General features: G+C 39.3%; 1 protein-coding gene across 2 annotated transcripts; it reads right to left on the bottom strand.

The window, feature by feature from the left end:
- Window positions 1-908: 908 nt before the first annotated feature.
- Window positions 909-17816, bottom strand: zc3h7a (zinc finger CCCH-type containing 7A). Of its 2 annotated transcripts, none has more exons than XM_084372104.1 (23): window positions 17633-17816; window positions 16219-16322; window positions 14013-14052; window positions 13584-13787; window positions 11177-11335; window positions 9860-9940; window positions 9650-9703; window positions 9517-9556; window positions 9082-9425; window positions 7800-8052; window positions 7612-7640; window positions 7368-7515; window positions 7126-7284; window positions 5424-5629; window positions 4803-4903; window positions 4481-4662; window positions 4264-4337; window positions 3550-3686; window positions 3331-3436; window positions 3141-3249; window positions 2896-3029; window positions 1680-1843; window positions 909-1589 (listed from the first exon to the last, which is right to left on the bottom strand). In XM_084372104.1, the coding sequence occupies exons 2-23, from the start codon at window positions 16284-16286 to the stop codon at window positions 1400-1402; spliced, it is 2982 nt and encodes a 993-aa protein (XP_084228230.1). In that variant the 5' UTR covers window positions 16287-16322; window positions 17633-17816; the 3' UTR covers window positions 909-1399. The 2 variants fall into 2 exon arrangements, with proteins under 2 accessions (XP_084228230.1, XP_084228231.1); XM_084372105.1 differs by having other exon boundaries at window positions 3550-3683.
- Window positions 17817-19229: the final 1413 nt, after the last annotated feature.

The raw sequence follows: 19229 nt of genomic DNA, 5'->3' as shown, positions 1-19229 counted from the left end.
TCCTTTCAGAAATTGTGACCTGGTTATGTTTTCTTTCTCTGTCAGCTCACAGAAGAAAACATGTGTCATGAGCATGAATCTCGTGACATGGAAAAGAAAACAAACTGCTCACGACAAAGTGATGATCTTGAGTAACCGGCTCATGGTTTCTGGGGAGAGACATTGTTGTCGAGTTTTCTCTCATCTAGCTCCATTTTATTAGAGAGAAGGCAGACGTCTCCAAAACTCAGCAACTCACACCAAAACAATCTAGATGGATAAATAACATCACAAGTGAGAGGAAAAATATGTATTTTTTGATTTATGGGTGTATTGTCGCTTTAACTTATCACTAGAATTGAAATTTTTGTGCTTGGTAAGAAAAATAGGATACCGATGCATCTTGTATATTAACTTTAGAAATGTCTTCTGCTTCCATCATCTTTGTAATAACTTGAATATCAGATGCAGGATGGTTTTACAGATATTAAAGACTCAGGTTTTCAAGTACTCTGCCTACTTTTCTCTACAAAAAACTGAATCTAAATATTTCTAAATACTGTGTCAGGATTCACAAATTGAGACCTAACCCTTTTATTACTGGACATGTTAGGCTTCATCTTGATTTCTGCAGAGAAGTATTACAATTATAATAAATGAGTCTGTAAGATCTCAACTATTATAGATAAAACTACCAACTTGTGTGTAAAAGTAGCTTCACCTCCAGCAGCTCCATGGTTAAGCTGCTTACATATGAAGCTTCAGTAACAATATGATATATAGAACAACATATACAAGGGGGCTTCTGCATTGAGTACTTGCAGTACACTAATACCTTTTAAAGTGTTTTATTACTGCATTTAATGAAGGAACCGATCTGAAGCCCACCACCGGTTGCAGCAGTGAAATAAAAAACGCAGCAGTTTAAACACAGATTAAAAAAGAAGCTTTATTTCTTGTGGTGCCCATTACACTGGTAACACTATTAGATAAATGGAAAGTGTGAATGTCAACTGAACTCTCAATTTAAGTATTCAATACTTGAAACTTATTGAAGGGTAAAGATCATTAACATATAAGAAAATGCTTATGAAAAGAAATTACTTGTTTTTAGGTCAACTGTAAGAACACGTCTCTGATCAAGGTTTACACATGCCATTCTCATCACCAGCTTCAGATATTCTACCGAACGGTGCATAGCAAAGCTTCAAGTGTCTATTTGCTGTTATCGATAACACTCCTGCAGTTCAGATCAGAGTAAACCAGCCACCAATCAGAGGGCCCGTCCTGAACACCCTCTTTAAAATCATGCTGTGATCAGGCTAATTTCCTGTGCACCTCAGAGGCCCTTTAAAGGATCACCTTACTTGTTTGAATACTGCATTATTTGCAAGTGAGCACGAGCATTGTCATCACATCATTATATAATGTCTTTAAGCAGAAAACTGTATTTTCCAAAGTCATTGTCATTTGGTGCTATAAGATGGTCTTTTCTGGCTTTGGCAAGTTTCATCAAAAGGAATTCCCTGCGCTCCATCCACTCTTTTAGTTCCTGCTCCCCGTGTGCCAGCTTACACAAGTCATCCTCTGTGCACGTGCCTTTGAGGAACCTGCCAGAACACAAGGTCAACCGTCAAAAAAAATAGCTGGAAACAGCCTGGTAACCACAGACATGCAGCGTTCTGTGTGACTCATCTCACCTCTCACAAACTTTGAAAGTGCCTGTGGGAAATCGATACTGCCAGCAGTTCTGATCATCCTCAGAGTTGAAAACTCTGTCTTTGTGTTTTTCTGAAGTGATGTGCTGCTGCCACTGTTTCTCGCTGTTGCAGTTCTTACCACACAGCCAACAGTGATTGCCAGCCTGCAAAAAACACACAGAGTAATCACATTTACACAGATGACTAATTACCGCCTGTTTCTTAATCACTGATTATTTTTCATCACACAGAAAACAGCAAGATTTTATCGAAATGTTGACACGATTTCATCATTAGGCACTAATAGTTTTTTACTGCATCGACAGATTCCGACAACTAAAAGATTATCCACCAAAAGCAATAAATACAGCTGCTAATGAGGTGGTGTTTAACACTTTAAGATGTTAAACTGATAAAAACTAAACTGCAAACTAAGACATTAATTAACATTTTGTCACGTGCAACACAAATTAAACATACCTCCTAGATATCCAGTCTCAGCTAAATTCCACTGAACAGTTTGTACACTAACCTTGATTACTTTGATCATCACCACACAAAAGCATTGATATCATTCCACTGTTTTTCTAAAGATGACAATATTCTCAATTGGATACGACTCATGTTAACAGCATATTCCCTTTGGATATTCACAATTAGGCCACATTCCAAATATATAATTCTCTGATTAAGCAGATATTATTCTGGTTTTAGGAACCGTCTCTGGACAAACAGCACATTCAAAAAGTTTACAAGTTTACAACACACGGTCACTTGCATGTTTACGGTTAACCCCCAGGATCCTTTAACACAATAACAGAACATATAACTAACCATTTCTATTAATATAGTTTACTGCTCTTTGCACCACTATTGTATTTTGCGAAGCATCTGATTTTATTTGTTTAATTTGTCTCTCTTGTACTCTATGACACAATATTCTGTGAAGTGTTGCAGAAATAAAGTTTATTATTGATGAAGAAAGAAAGCTAAATGGCACAAACAGCTCCAGCTGTTCCACTTTTCCATATCGATTATGATAAACGATGTTAGTAAACACAACTGCATGTCAACAGGAATATTAATTTTTGTCAGCCATGTAAACTGGTTTGTAGGAATACTGTTTTGGAAAAAGTGCAAAAAACCAAAATATTTTGTGCATGTAAACGGCTGACTGTGGCTCACTGTGTCATTCTTGCTGGACTTTGAAACTCACCACTTCTTCGGCGTAGTCCGTTGGCATGTGGATCTGTTTGCCGTTCTCTCGAACAGAGTTATTGGAGGTCTCTTCACCCCAGCCAGGCTTCTGAGACTGCAGCCACTGCTCATAAAGCTGATCCATATCTGGAACTAAATGAGGGGATAAAATTAGCGTGATCACGTCTAGTGCATCACATACTAATTACATTCTACTAATTAAATTCTACCAGGGAGCAGAGCCAATCTTCTTGACAAACTCACTGTTGTTTTCCTTCATGTAGGTCCAAAGGTCTCTTTCTTCTACACTGTGAGCAAATGTGCAATTCCCGATGTACTGACACTTCTTGCCAGCTGTCACGTGCATGCAAATCTGAGAAAGAGAAATTATTTGGTAAACAAAAAAACAAAAAAACTATCTTGGGTTAAAAATAAGAAAAGCTTTGACACATACCTCGAACTGAGACGGGATGGGTTTTTTGGTTGGAAGTGGTCTGACTGTTGTCCACTTTTTCCTTTCATGGGAACTTACAAGCACCACCCGCCTGTCTTTTGCCCACCTGAGACAGAAAAACAGAGACTCAGTGTGTGTGTATGTATTGTATTGCACTGTTTAACATGTTAATTCACCTCCTGTCCACAATTCACATGTTTGGGACCCTCTAATACTCACGTGTGTCGTGCCTTGGCTGAGCAATACTTCTTGTTTTTGTCAGCCTCGCTGAGTTGGCCATTTCTCCAGCACTGGCCACAGACAAACATCATCTTCAGATTTGGAGGCCCAAATCTCCTTTGTACACTTGAAAGCTGCTGATAAAAAAAACATTTAAATCTGGTTAAAATCTTTCCGATCAACAATCAAGGGAGACACTGGCTGATTTTGAGCTATTTTTCCTGTCTTCTTCAACTCCAGTAGAAAGAAAACATCCAGAACACAGAAGTTGTTTATTTTAGATCATATTTCTGTTCCAGAGATATATACAGATATGTCTCAGACCCTCAGCCAGAAATCTCAACTTCAGTAGCAATAACATACACCAAACCTTCCTGTATTTTGATTTATATTACATTTTATCCATTAAAACATGGCAAAAACGTGTTTTTTATGGCAGTTGACAGTATTTTCTGATTGTGGATTGATTAAAAAAAAAAAAGAGCTGTCCATAATTCCCTCTGTTAAAAAACGATGACTAATATGATGACAAATCTAATTCTTTTTCTGGTCAGTCAGCAGACAAAGGACTTTAGTAATTTAGTGAAAAGAATTATCTTATTGAAGTCAAAGTCAATTAGCTGTAATAAAGGCAACCTCAGGTCGACAATCAAATTAGGAAATGTTACAATAAACCTGTAGAATCAGGGAGCAGAGTCCTGCTGTTGGGCTTACCTGGGCTCCTTGCAACGATGCTGTTGCATTCCAAAACTTCTTTGCCTCCTGGACAATACTTTCAGGAGTGATGCCTATAATGAGAAATAAAAGTGAAAAAAAAAATGTAACAGTGGAAAAATACTACAAAATGTGTTCGTGTTGGTAAATGGGACATATTGGAACATTTTAGAAGAAGCCTTGGCAACAGTTTTTCTAAAAACAAAATCTGCCTTACCGAGCTCGTGCTGCATCATCCAGACCTTCAGCTCGATGAGGCTGTGGGCGTAGAAGCAGTCGTCCTCTCTCACGCAGCCGTAGCGGACTTCATGGCGACACAGATCCAGCTGACACTGAGGAATCAAGGGTCTGATTTTGGAATAACGGACCGTATTCTCCTTCAAAATGTGGACCAGGCACCTTAAAGATGAGCAGGAAAACAATCAGTACAAGTGTATCCTGCTCTCATTTCCACACATATTTGCACAAGGTATATTGCTTAAACTATAATTTCACGGGGGAGAAGCAGGATTCAGATCCGTAAAATGTGATTAACTTACTTATGATCCTCAAAGACGTGCTTCGTCACTGGATGAGAGCAGAGTGAAGGGTCATCTTTGTTGGTTTTGCTGATTATTCTGGGCTTGTGATCAAAGCACACCTGCAAATTAAACAAGATGTTTTAGGAAAATGTCAAAACTCTATAAGAACAGGGCAGATTTGCTACAGTGATGACAGACAGGGACACGAGTCTCAGGGGAATACCATCAAACATCACTCTAAAACTCCATAACAACTGATCCAAGTACACCAGCTGCTAATGAGCACCAACAACAATGTTTATTACAAAGAAGCAAAAAATGAAAAGCGCAGCGCTGCATTTCTCACATACCATTTATCACATTAACATTTTTGCATTTAATGGCCTTATTTTTCTGGGTAAAGCAAAAGCACTGCTTAGTAATGTTGTGGCTCATTGTGAGCAACCATCTGTTGTCTTGACAGCAGAAGAAATTGTTCCACTCCTCCTTGCTACGTATCCATTTACAAATTAGTTGGGCACATTTTCTTCTCCTCACAATGGGAATGAAACACAATATTGCAATTGGGCGTCACTGACAACATCACCGCTGCAGTCACAGAGGTCATACCAGTTTTGAATTAAGTAACTAAATACTCACTCCGCAGAGAAACATGAATATCCCATGATGCTCCTGTAAGATCTTGGGGACAGTCAACCTGACATTGGAGTTGGGCCCGTAGGGATCGAAGAGTAGTTCTCTGGAGATGAATCCTTTTCGCTCCAGAGTCCAAACGTCAATCTCTTCCTGGCAGTATGCAAATGTGCAGTGGCCAGGGTACAGGCACTCTTTCCCAACAGCCACCTCTGAAACAACACCGGCAACATTTTAGAATTAGATTTTATGCCGACGTGAGTTTTTGGTGCCAAAACAGCAAAGTTCAAAAAAGTTGCTAGAAACAACAAGCTGCTTAAATAACGTGAATATTTATGTGTAATAAAAAGGAGAGTTACGACTCCGACTTCCGATTAATGTTTTTTTTTTCAGCACTGACGGCTATGCTACTGTCAGACTTAGATTTGGATTTCTTAAAATCAACTAATCATTGATTGGAACAACAGCTCGACTTTCTCCTGCTGGATTTTGGTATGCTGGAGTTCGGCAAGTTCAATTAATATTCAGCAAATATAAAGATTACAGAGTTCAACAAAAAATACCACTCTCAGCGATTCAGCAAAAAAAAGAAAAAAGAAAAAAACATAGAAATCAGTTTGTTACAAAGTTCATTTTCTCAAGTCTGTCCAGAGTAAACCCTCTTCCTGATTAAATCAACTAAAGATCTCTAGCAATGATATCACTTCTGTTCAGTTAAGTTCTCCTGCCACGAGTGGACCCTCTTCTCAAAGAAATCAATAAAGGATCTATGAAACATCATTTAATATCAGATTCGTGACACCCCTGGTAATAAATAAGAGTAGGTAGAGAAGCACACGATCGATACTCTATACCATGATAATAAATAATAACACATTTTATTTATAGACACCTAAGAGAGCATTCAAGGACAAGTGACAAGATCGAGTACAAAAAAAACCAAACCGAAGACCACATGGCAGTAAAGTGGGGAGACACTGTAGTGAGCTGGGTGGCAGAAGAGTATCTGAGAGTGTGGGAGGGCGTGAATATATGAAGGGATTCAGAAAGATACAGAGGAGGAGGGTTATGAGGGGCCTTAAAGGTGAGAGGCAGAATCTTAAAATCAGTGGGAGCAAGTGAAGCTTCTGAAGAGCCGGACTTATTTGATCTATGGACGGAGTTCTGGTAATGATATGGGCTGCAGAGTTCAGGACCAGCTGATGTTTTATGAAGGCATTTGAAAGGGAGAGCAAAGAGAATAGAGCTGCAGTAGTTAAAGCAGGATGTAATCAGGGAGTGAATGAGAATGGCAGTGATGTTCGGAGTAAGTGACAGGCGAAGACGATTAATATTCAGGAGATGAAAGTATGCAGACCGAGTAACATTGTTGGGGTGACTCCTAATCTGAGGAAGGATACCACGAGGGAAAACTGTCGCAACATTGAGGGCATAACATTTTAGATTTGTATCAAAAAAGATAAAACATAACAAGGCTTGTGTACAGCGTGTTAAGAAGAACACCATCTAAGTTAATTTACTTCAGGAAGAGGTGATGTGTTGTGTTTGACACATTGACCTTTATATAAAAACATGCAATTTGGATATTACACTTGGCCATATTGCAATTTTGATAATATTTGATTACTTCTTCAGCCCTTCAGTAAAAGAAAAGGAGGAAAGTGTTCATGTCAATATTAATAAAATGTTATAACATCATAAATCTTACCTTTGCAAATGTAATAAGGTCCGACATATTGGGTTTTTGTTGGCCTGGGCCGAATGAGCTTCCACGTTTTGTCTGGAGAATGTTTGATTCTGCCGAGCAAAGCGTCCTTTTTGCATTTATGCTCCTCTGTATGAAGTGTGTAATCCAACACACCGGGCCCTGAGGATAATTAAAAATAAAATAACACATTAGCCCACAGCTTAGACACACAGACACAACTTGACTGTGACAACAATCCTCACCAGTTTTGACGTAGCAGATCGAGCACGCTTGTTTGAATTCATGTGTTTCAGCTAAGGGGTTCTTCGCTAAATCCACAGCAGCAGGAAGAAGACCCTTGACTTCAGGCATACCCACAGCCATTCCCATCGGGGTTTCATTATTGTTCATCTGTTAAAAACACATGTAATATGACAAAATATAAGCATGCGACCACATCTTCACTTACAATACCTCATAATTATTAATGCCATAAACAAAAATTACCTGTGGAATGAATGGACTCGGAGCAAAATCTTTTTTTGACAGAGGGGAGAAAAAAAACATAAGAAACTAAATAAATGAAATGAATAAGCAGGTTAAATATCAGTCAGCTGATATTGTTTGTAAAATCAATATGTACAATATTTATTATGACACCATGATTAAACAGGCTACGTAACAAAGACAAATACCCGTTTTATAGTCCGATATGTTGAGACTATCCAGGGAGTCCAGTGGTGGGGGGAGGGCATCAAAAGTGTCCATACCAAAATACGCACTTGACCCTGACTTGTGATACAGCGGGGGCAGAGTTACAGTGCACTGCTGGGCGCTGCTGTGGAGAAATGGGTTGATGTGAGATGGCATCAGGAATGGACTCGACATGGAACTGCCCGAGGCAATACTGGTTGGCAAAGGAAGAGGCCCCTTCACTGTCGGTATGACCTGGAGAGAGACACAAAATAAGTCACACTCTAGTCCAGATATCGACATGCTGATAAAATGTATTCATCAACAGCCAGGTGTCGATCCTAAGCAATTTAAGTTTGAGGAAAATTGGCAAAGAAAATGTGAATGAATGCTTGTTTCATCCACTACCGTTACATTATTATGAGTTGGTTCAGAGAGATAAGCAGTAAGTGCTGCCAACTCTTCTGTACGAACACTATCATACCAACGCAGAAGAAGAGGTTGGTAAATGAAGGTCCCATATTATGCTCATTTTCAGTTTCATAATTTTATTTTGGGTGTCTCCTACAATATGTTTACATGGTTTAATTCTCAAAAAACACATTGTTTTTCTCGTACTGTCCATTGCTGCAGCACCTCTATTCACCATCCGTCTGAAAGCTCATGTCTCTTCAAGGCCCCCCTCCCAAAAGTCTGCTCTGATTGGTCAGCTCTCACAGGCACAAGCAAGCACCGCCCACCAGTTTCCATCTCACCTCTGCTGGTGTTTTTTCCAACTACAGATGTGCTGGCAGGTGAGGGCGGTGACTGTTTATTATATATGTATATATCCCAATGGCTCATTTGAGGGCAAGTATGGGCTGTGTGCATTTTTTCATGGATTGAGCATTTTGATATTTTGATACTCATAGTATTTAAAAAGCACCTAGACCTGCTTTATTAGTCTAAAAAAGACATGGAAATCCCACTCTCCACAATATGGGACCTTTAAAAAAGCGCCAGTCAAACCGTGAAAAACACAAAAAACACAATTGAAATATGACATTTCTGTTTCAGCAACGAGCAGAAGCTTCTTTCGGAGCACAAAAAGCTGGTTAGTCAACCAATTAGTTAATTGATCAGAACTTTACCAGAAGAGGTTTCCATCTCCTGATTAGCTCAAAAACCATGTCAAAACTTTTTTGCGAAATTCTAATTTTCATCATTTTCTCATGCGGTTCTTCAAAATGCAACGCATACAAATACATTGATGGAATAAGCTCATAAGCTACTAAGCTCACTTACCAAGGCTGATTCGGGGCCAGCTTGGTCCAGCAGATCATCTAGGTCGTCCCCGATGATGTCCGCGTCAAAATCTTGACTGGTCGGAAGAATCGGGCAAGGCTTACTGGTTCTGCACCCGTTAACAAATGTGGGCACAGGAAGAGGAACCGACGTGGGTACAGACACAGGCAGGTTAACAGACTCGAAGCCTGGTGGCTCAGACGGGGTCACAGATGAGATGCTGTTGGTGGGAGGAAGTTCATCCACCACCGATTCTGTTAGAGGCGAGTGAACCGATACTGGAGGTTGGATTGGGGCTGGGACTGGAGCCACGACACAGCTATCCTGGGTCAGCTGAGGCACTTCTAAAAACACATCAGGGAAAAACACGGTGAATGACTGCTGTCCTGCTCATTTTTAATTATCAACGAGAAGCTGAAAAAGGATTTAACGTACCCGTTTCTATATCTTCAACTGAAGACGACCCATGAGAAAACTGAATAAAAGAAATAAAGAAATTCAGCGAATGACATTTTGGGAGAGTATAGATACATATTTCAGATTATGTAGCGGAAAAGTCGTGTCTTACCTTGTCACATGATGCATCTTGATAACTTGATCCTCGCAAAACATTCAAGGCAGGCTGTTAAAACGGAAAGAAAAAAAAAACTCATCTTCATTAAATTATGACCATCTTTATTTTATGGAAGAGCAGCAGAAACCGCCAATAATCAAAAGCCATAAATCTGAGAGCACAGTTTCAAATGTGTTATAATATTAACTGATTCATGAAACATACCTTACTCCTTACATAAGCTTTACGGATTTTCAATCCCAAAATTTTGGCAAGGTCCTGAGTCAGCTGTGTGACGCTGGAATCCTGTGGAAACACATCAACAACTTTCATTCAAACCCTCAAGACATATGATCTTTGTACATTTTATTATGCCATTAAATGGTAGAAATGCTTTGATTTAAATATGTTAGGGCTGTAACCAACGGTGTTTATCATTGCCGATCAATCTGTTGATAATTTCCTTGATTAATTGATTAGTTGTCTGGTCAGAAAATGGTGAGATGGCAAAAGATGACATCAAATGTCTTGTTGTTTCCACAATGAAAAGATATTCAGTTTAGAGCAGTTAAGAAATCAGAAAATATTCACATTTAAGAGGCTGAAATTAGAGAATTTATACTTTTTTTCTTATAAAATTACTCAAACCAATTATTCAACTATTAAAAATAGTTGGCATTTCATATAATAGCTGACAACTAATTGATTAATCAAGTAATTGTTGCAGTTATAGTATGTATTTTTATAATTCTGACTTAACAACTGCAGCATCTACACAGTCCACTCAAGAAAATGCAACTCATCACATCAAACTGCTGCACCTGAGTAGCGTCACACAGTGTAGACTTAAGAGCCAAACATATACCAAGTGCTGTTGTTGGCTGAAAACTGTACTTAAACTTCAGTATTTTATAATACTGGAGATGATGGAGGTCAGTTAAGCCCTGTCAAAATGTTCCTGCCACAACATTACCGGACAGATACTCCTCTCCATATACAGGATTACATTAAATACCCCAGGAGAGTGATGCAGTGTGATGGAGCTGCGAGGTCAGCACTTCTTAAAGTACAGCTACACAGCTGTCAAACATGCCGCTTTCCTAATTTTTAAGTCGGCATAATTCTGTATTTGTAGGACAAACTGAATGGAAATGTAATGAGTTAGGACAGACCACTGCAGCAGCAGTAAAACATCCTTTTAACCTGAGGGGGGACATCTGCAATGCAAATTAAATGTAGCTGCTGCTGCTTACACCAAAGTTACACTTGCATCAGTTTTATCTAAAATGCAAACTAAAGGTAGTGCACTAATAGTCAAATGTCTTTTAATGTCGAGCTAATCTTGTAATGCAGCCACTGGACTCAGGCAACATGCCAGAATGACCTAGACTCCACTGGGTGTGTGCTCTTCCTGCAGGCAGCCTGGACAGCATTTCGGCTATTTTCTTGAATCTTGTCAAATTCACAGAGACAGAAAAGTGAGTGGATTTCCACCACACTTTTAATAAAATAACATAAAAACACACAGATGTTACACCTTACCTGAGGCACTGCTAGAGAGCATTTGGCAACAGCCTCATAGGCCTCTTGATGTCTCCCCATCTCCTTCAAGGATTTTGCTTTTCTGTACAGCGCTTTGTGGTTCCCCTCATTCAACTGGAGAGCCTTTTCACAGTCTTCTAGTGCTTGGTCATACAGTCCCTAGGAAAAAACAAATACAAGTCCCAGAGTTAGAAAAATGCACAGCGAACACAGAACAAAGAAGCCTCTCTTTGAACATAAATTGACTTTACGTGTTCAGTGAGTTGTCTCAGGTATGGGTGTGGTCTCCCGGAGGACAGCAGAGTGTTTTTCACTGCCATGTAAAATGATTCAAAGCAGCCAGACACAGACAGGGAATGTTCCTCTGAAAGCATCAATTTTGTACAAATTGACGTTTTCTGCCAACCGTGGCTCGGTCACATGACACCTCTCACCACCGAGTGAAGAATTTCTTTAAACATGGCTGCAATGTTCAGCAGTACCATTAACTCAGAGATGCCAACATTTGTATTCGACCGAACCATTAACTGACTGACTGGCTTTGAATTATATATGAGTGCAAATGTTTTTCTATTCTTACATTAATGTATATTTGTGTAATTCATCCAATCCATTCATTTTCTTCATGTAATGTATTATATTGTATTCAATGTCATGTGTGGATCCCAGGAAGATTAGCTGATTGCCATGGCAACAGCTAATGGGAATCCCTTAAATAAACAAATAAACACCAGATGTTACAGATGTGAGAGATTATCACTGCAATGCATACGGAGGTAAAAAGGATGTGAGAGTGCAGCCGCTGACTTAATCTTACTGGAACTTATGGACTCATTATTTACCGCCTTTGATAAAATGATTAACAATTCTTAACATGACACTTGAAACGTGTCACATATTACATGTTCTGATCCAGTGGGACTTGGACGTGGTTACTGTTCATCACATCATACTACAAGTACAATGAATGTAGTATATAGCTTCATTTTATAATGAAGCTATATACTATACAAGAATAATAATGTAGCATACCTGCTGTATCGTTTTGGATAATTTGTTTTCAAAACTGCTGCCTACATTACCCACAATACAACTGAGCCACTAAGTGACAACACTAGACGCGGTAATTTATCAGATTACATGCGGCTTCCTCTGGAGCCACAAAGATTTTATCGTTTTTCACATATGCCTTAGTACTCCCTGAGACCTGTAAATACACCTTAATGTGTAAAATTGGTGGAGTAACCCTTTAAGAGCAACAATGTTTTTGCTTTACAAAGGATCCATTTGTCTTTTCAGGAAATACGCTTATTTGCTTTCTTGGATAGCGTGCCTCTTTGTCTTGGACAAAGTCTAGCTTGTAACTAGCATTAATGCTGGCTTTGATCCATTTCGGCGTGCCAGCAGCCGTGTTTCCATAAAGCGTTTTATTGGGCATTTTGAAGAACATCGTATTCGAAATGTTATGGAAATGGCAAAATTAGAAAAAACCTCAATACCTTTAATTCACAAAAAGTCTGTACGCTCGCTTGAGGTTTATTTTGTCTTTTGCAAATGAGAGTTAATGTGCAAAATGTTTGATAGAAATAGATTTGCCAAATAAACTCTGGCGTAGCGAACATTCAATTCACATGACTGATCAGCTGTTTCTCCCGTCTACTGTGTGCATTATAATCATTGCATTTCTTCGTCGTCTCCAGACTGCATGCAACATGGCCAGTGCTAGCTGACATGCAAGAACAATTACAACTTGCCCTATCGAAAATAATTCCTGAGGACCTCTCTCCATTTTGTCTCCTGGTCTGTTTACTTCCAAATCCATGCATGACATAGCCACATAACCTACACCGTGTTATCCTCTGACAAAATTATGCTTTACATAGCCCAGTTCATTCGCTCAAAACAGTTTATGGAAACACTCCAGATTTGCATTTTGACTTCTTATATTTTTTGTGAACTTTCAAAAGTTTGCTTAAAATTTGCTTGCCATTTTATGGAAACGTGGCTAGTGAGCCAACATGCACAACACTAGACCTCTGGTGCGCATGAAAAGAATGCAGTTACCACCTGAGTTAGACAGGTGGAAATATGAGTTTGTCAAAATTTGTCTGACAAAATACACTGGCACTTTACAAAGCCAATTAAACATAAGTCTTTAAAACACAGTACATCTTAGACGAGGGCAGGAAAACAGCAAATCTGATGTGGTGCAATCAATAATTCAGAGAGTGCAGATCAAACAAAATAATATCAGATGTTTGACAACACTTCAGTTATTTATGATACACCCCTGAACCAACAGCACAATATGCTGAGGACATGTCCTAACGAAACCAGGCAGTGGTTAACGCTAACTAATGGGACTGAAACTGAAGACACTCGAGTGTGACGGTCACCACCTACTTACCGGAACAATGTTAAGGTACGCAGCAGCTCGATTTGCATACAGTTTTTCCATTAAACCTGTTGGAACACAGATTTCTTCTGAGTCGGCATAGTCTGCTATACTCAAGGCTTCGGTGTACATCTCAATGGATTTTGTCCATTCCCCTTCTTTAAACACGTCGTTTCCTTCTCCAAACAGATTCCACACGAGATCCTTAATGAACACCTGGAAATTGAAGAGACACAAATCAGTACAAAATATAAAGAGTGAAGCTGGTTTGTCCTTTCTTTCAGACACATTTATTTTGAAAAACAAAAATGACAGGTTGCCTTCCCTGTGACCCTCGCATTGTCCTTATATCAGTTTACCTATCAGTGTGCCTCAATACAGGACAAGTGCTGATATAAGACGGAAGCTGGAAACTTAAAATAAAACATTTACATAGCTTACCTCATACTGCTCTTGACTTCCAGGAAACGGAAGGGTTGATCTAAAAGCAAAAAGAGTCTCAGGTTACAAACAAAACTGTCTGTAAAAGAAACACACATAAACTGGAGTGACAAGTGGGTACACATCGAGGGCTAATAAAGTTTAAGTCACTGAAAAGTATGACTGGAAAAGATTAATCTCACAATTATTTTCTTGACTAATCATTTGGTCGTCCTACACATCATAATATCTACCGAATCAAATGTTTAAAAAAGCTGAAGGGGAATTTATTCTATGTGTATTGTATATTTTGGTTGATCTGGACTCCTCAGTACCTATAACACTTCAGGTGACACTATGCATTAAGTTCTGCATTGTCATAAAAAAACAAACCGGTTCTGAACCTAAGACAACCCATGACATCAAGACAGGAAGGTGTGTGGTGTTTGTGGTTTACAGTTGCTGTGTGTGCAGGTGCTGACAACATTGGCTGCTGACAACGTTCTGTAAACAGCTGTTCACACTCTCTTTCTCAAAAAGAAAAAAAAACAGACTTTCAAATTCAGCTTTGAAAATATCTAATCGGTACATTTTGTTTTCTATTTCTGAAATTAAAGAGACTGTATGAAATTATACCAAAACATAATAAAAACCAGGTAAATATGGCTGTTTATATACTACAGATATAAAACATCTGTATGCTGACACAGAACTGAAGTTACTCTCAAGATTAATATGAGATTTATTAATCATTCGCTGCATTGCCAAATTGGGCGCATGATTTGTTTTAGCTACAGCATATTCAAAGGTCAGGCCAATGAATGTCATGATGGAAATTTTTTTGCAATAATCGCTGAACAGCTGTGGTGTTGTGCCGGTTTCTAGTTCAGCTGCTATCTGGCATTAAAAGTCGTCTTTCCTCTTTTGCATACTGGACTTCTATTGAGACATGCTGAGCTCGTTTTCAGACACATGAACAGCCACGAAACAAAGGCAGTCTGTATATTCATCTTACAGATAACACAATGAACACAAGCTCGTTATGTTTTTACAAATCAATTGAAACGTTCTGACTTAATCCATTTCCTGTTTTCACATCCTAAAACAGCTGCTTCGTATTCTGATACATTTCTAGTATCAATTATTAGTCTACAGGTTTTAGGTTAGTAGATTGCAGAGACCTTAGTATTTACTAATATAATACGGCTCATTAGACGGTCACATTAAAATATGTTTACAAGTCTTGGGGAGTACATCTGCATGTGTGAAAGTAGTATAAAGCCTTTCGTGGCTCGAGAGGAAACCGCATGTTATCTGATAAATTGCTTCCAGTTATGTCACTCATATAGCCAAGCTGCTTTGTGGGTAATGTCGGCATCAGGTTTTTGAAAAGGAAGAAGAATGCGTTGAATAATAATGGCCATATCTCTGGTTAGTTTTAAACTATCCATGAGATTTGGAGTGAAATGCTAGACCAGTGGACTGCTTTCAAAACCTGGTGCCTACATTACCCACAAGGTAACCTAACCACTAAGTGACATCCCTCTGGGAATTTACCAGAGTTCATGCAGCTTCCTCTAGAGCCACAAAATGTTTTCGTCCACTTTTTCACGTATGTAGTGGTACTCCCCAAGGTATGTAAACACACTGTTATGTGGAAAACTGGTGGAGTTACCCTTTAAAGTGACAGCACAACACATCAATACATCAGTTAAGTTTCAAGCTGACTGTACATAGCAGTATTTTAAGTATCACTTTTGTTTTGACAATAAAAGGCCCTGTCAGATTAGATGAGATGCAACACTGCGCTGCCTGGCATAGCTCTAAAACAACATGTGAACATAATGCCAGCCTGCCTGATGCATGAAGACAAAGCTCAGACCAGAACAGGAAATATCCACCATTAAAAGCCAGTAATCGGTCGTCTCGCTGACACCCAGCTGATCCGAACAACAACGCAGGCTGGCAAGTCATTCTTGCATCATGCAGTCTGTAGAGGTAGCCAAGCATGTTTTAACACAGGCAACAGCAGCAGACATGTACTGATAAGATCCTAAAGAAATCCCAGCTGATGTTTATCCTCTGCAATATTTCAAAAACAGGATGATAAGAAAACAAGGCAGCAAATGTAAAACTCTCTGAACTCTGAAATAAAAGTAAAATTCAGCTGCTTCGGGGGGAGATTCCCTGCACTTTCACAACAAGTGACCTAAAAGAAAACACTTACTGGATGAACTGGAGGCCCTTCTGAATCTCCTGCCAGCGAATCCTTCTGTCCTGACACGCTCCGGACATGATTGCGTGTTTAGATATCCACTCCTCAGTCAGCACCTGTAATGATGATTAACAGTACTGTTTCAAACACTGGGGGGGGGGGGGGGGAAACACAACAACATCAAAACACCCCTTGCTCATCATCATTAATCACCATAAGCAGGCTGTCCAACTGGTTGCTGACAGATCACAAGCTCAGTGTTGTAATACTAAAGGATCCTGCCAACCCTCACTGTTTATAGCTTCCGCATTTAGTAATGACGACACACGTGTAGTTCCGGAAATTAAGGCGAAACACTTTTGTGAGCTTGCGAGCTTATAACGTGAACAAAACAGCTGTTGACCGTGTGCCACAAGCAATAATACACAGGCAGTGACATTTCTGAAGCTGGGGACGATAAAGGGGGAACTTATTGGCCCAGGGAAACTGTTTAATCATAGCATCTGGACACGAGAGGTCCATTATCGGACATCATGTCGATGGTACTGATTGATTTTTCAGCTTTTAACGTCTGTTTTCTAGCAAGTACAAGCGTTTCACGACATACGGTTTACACATGGTGCCCATGCAGTACGTGTAGGAGCATTTCACGTTATTACCCGCCGTTTATCGGTATGATAAGAAGGATTGAAGTCGGAGGATATAAAACCGCCAAGTCAAACTGTCAACATGCTCCGTCATAGCTGATGTCCGACACCCAATGTTGTATTCACCTTTTCCCTTTATGTCTTTATTCAAATTAATATCTGTGTTACAACTCATGAGTCAGGAATAGGTTGATCATGTTAGCTTCAGGCGGCTGCACACATCTCGTTTCAGCCAGCAAAGTCAACATTAACTTTATTCTAGAAACACGTTTTCTTTCATCGCTAAACAGTCGTGTCTATTTCCTGACGGCGCCTGCCCGATTCTCGAGGACTTAAAACAGCCTTTGAGTGAAGTTTTACGGTTGAGGAAGAAGCTCGTACAGTGAGCTGTCCGATAATGGGCTCATGACAGTTAGCGCACGTGTGTTACCCGCGGCTTGGGACCACCGAGAGTATACTTCTCGTTAGCAATCATCATCTGCTAGCAACGGCTAGCAATGTGTAGCTCACATAGTTTAACCACTACCAAAACACACACGTACTATAAACTGAGACACAGTTTTCTCCGGTCTTGGAAATACCCCGACCTGACCCGCTACATGACGCTACCCGACAGCTAAGTTTCTAGGAAGTAGACTGAACCTAACAAAGCATAGGCATGTCCAAGTTAAACTAGTTCCCTAACGCAAACAATAGCGAGCAGTAGATGTTTAGCTTCTGCCTCTGAGCTGCTAAATATCGCACCGTTTTATTTAACGCCGGCTGCTGTATGTACTTACATGAATGGATCTTTATTCCGAACAAACCGCACGTCGGTTATCTTAAAGGAGGGAAAGTGATTTTTCGTTATGGCTAAAATAACTTGGCTAGATGTGCTGTGGCTGTGTCGCTGAAGGCCGCCCTTTGCTTCTTCTTCGTCGGTGTTCTGAGGTAGCGCGAACATTCACTCCAGCGCAGTGCTGCACCCTACACAGAGGGGCGGACATGACAGCGTTTTACATGAAACTTCACCGAGCACGGATCAATGATACAATAATACTATATAATACTTTTTAAAATCATTGTTTATTATCATATTTATTATCCATATAAACCGTTTCTTCTTCTTCTCTTCTTCTTCTGCTTCTTCTTCTTCTTCTTCTTCTGCTGCTTTTTCTTCTTCTTCTTTTCTTCTTCTCTTCTTCTCTTCTTCTTCTTCTTCTTCTTCTGCTGCTTTTTCTTCTTCTTCTTCTTCTCTTCTTCTTCTTCTGCTTCTTTTTCTTCTTCTTCTTCTCTTCTCCTTCTGCTTCTTCTTCTTCTTCTTCTTCTCTTCTGCTTCTTCTTCTTCTTCTCTTCTGCTTCTTTTTCTTCTTCTTCTTCTGCTTCTTCTTCTTCTTCTTCTTCTTCTTCTGCTTCTTTTATGCTATCCTTTAATAATAACAATACTACTACTACTGCCACTACTACTACTACTACTTCTACCACTAATAATAATAATAATAATAATAATAATAATAATAATAATAATACATTTCAAAACAAAAACATGCTTTAGTTTTATTTCATTTGTCCTCTGTGTGTGTTAATGAAGATGATTTTCTTGTGGATAGTGGCTGATGTGGATCAGATGTCTTTGCCATCGAGCCACACTGTCTGCATTGCTGTTTTGTTATTTGCAAACAACACTAACTGGAGGTTACACAGGAAATCCTTCAGGGAAATGACAGAGAGCTGCCACATAAACGGAAATGAAGCTGAAAGTCGTGCCTTTACAGGAAATGAAACTTTTCATTGGCTAAGACGCTTATCAAAAACTTGCTTTACTGACGTCTAAAGTTCAGAGCGGCTCTTAGGTGTTCCCCCTCCCAGTGTCATCATTGCTTGCAAGAGAATAAATAAAAATGTGACGATTAATTATTTATTTATGCCACCATATCTTGAAAGTTATTTAGCAAAATTTATATTGCATCAAAAATCCATAAAAAAGGGCTCCATATTAAGTCTAACACTGCTATTTTTTTCTATATTGCTAGGACACCCTGTTTCCATGTCCTCAACCAAATCTGCAAAAAAACATTGCAGTTCAGACTGTTATGCCTGAAGCAATGAAAACTCTTCTTGCCCTCAACTCTACTTTCTGCAATCCTCTTCCTCTGACAATTCCTGTTTGTTTTCTTTTTCAATAATTCAACACACTTTGTCTCTCAGAGCACGTGCTCCTGTAAATGTGAAACAGTGAGTATTACATTTTATACTTTAAAAAAAAAAAATGTTTTAATATGATGAATTATCCTGTTACAAGAGTTCAGTTTTACTTTTTTAGATTACAGCACATTCAGTGATAAAAAAAATATAAAGAAGAAGAAAACAGCAGTAATTCTCTGGTACCAGTGAGAA

Source organism: Pagrus pagrus (assembly GCF_965226575.1).
Source record: "Pagrus pagrus genome assembly, chromosome: 13".
Taxonomy (NCBI): domain Eukaryota; kingdom Metazoa; phylum Chordata; class Actinopteri; order Spariformes; family Sparidae; genus Pagrus; species Pagrus pagrus.
This window is presented reverse-complemented; position numbering and strand designations above follow the sequence as displayed.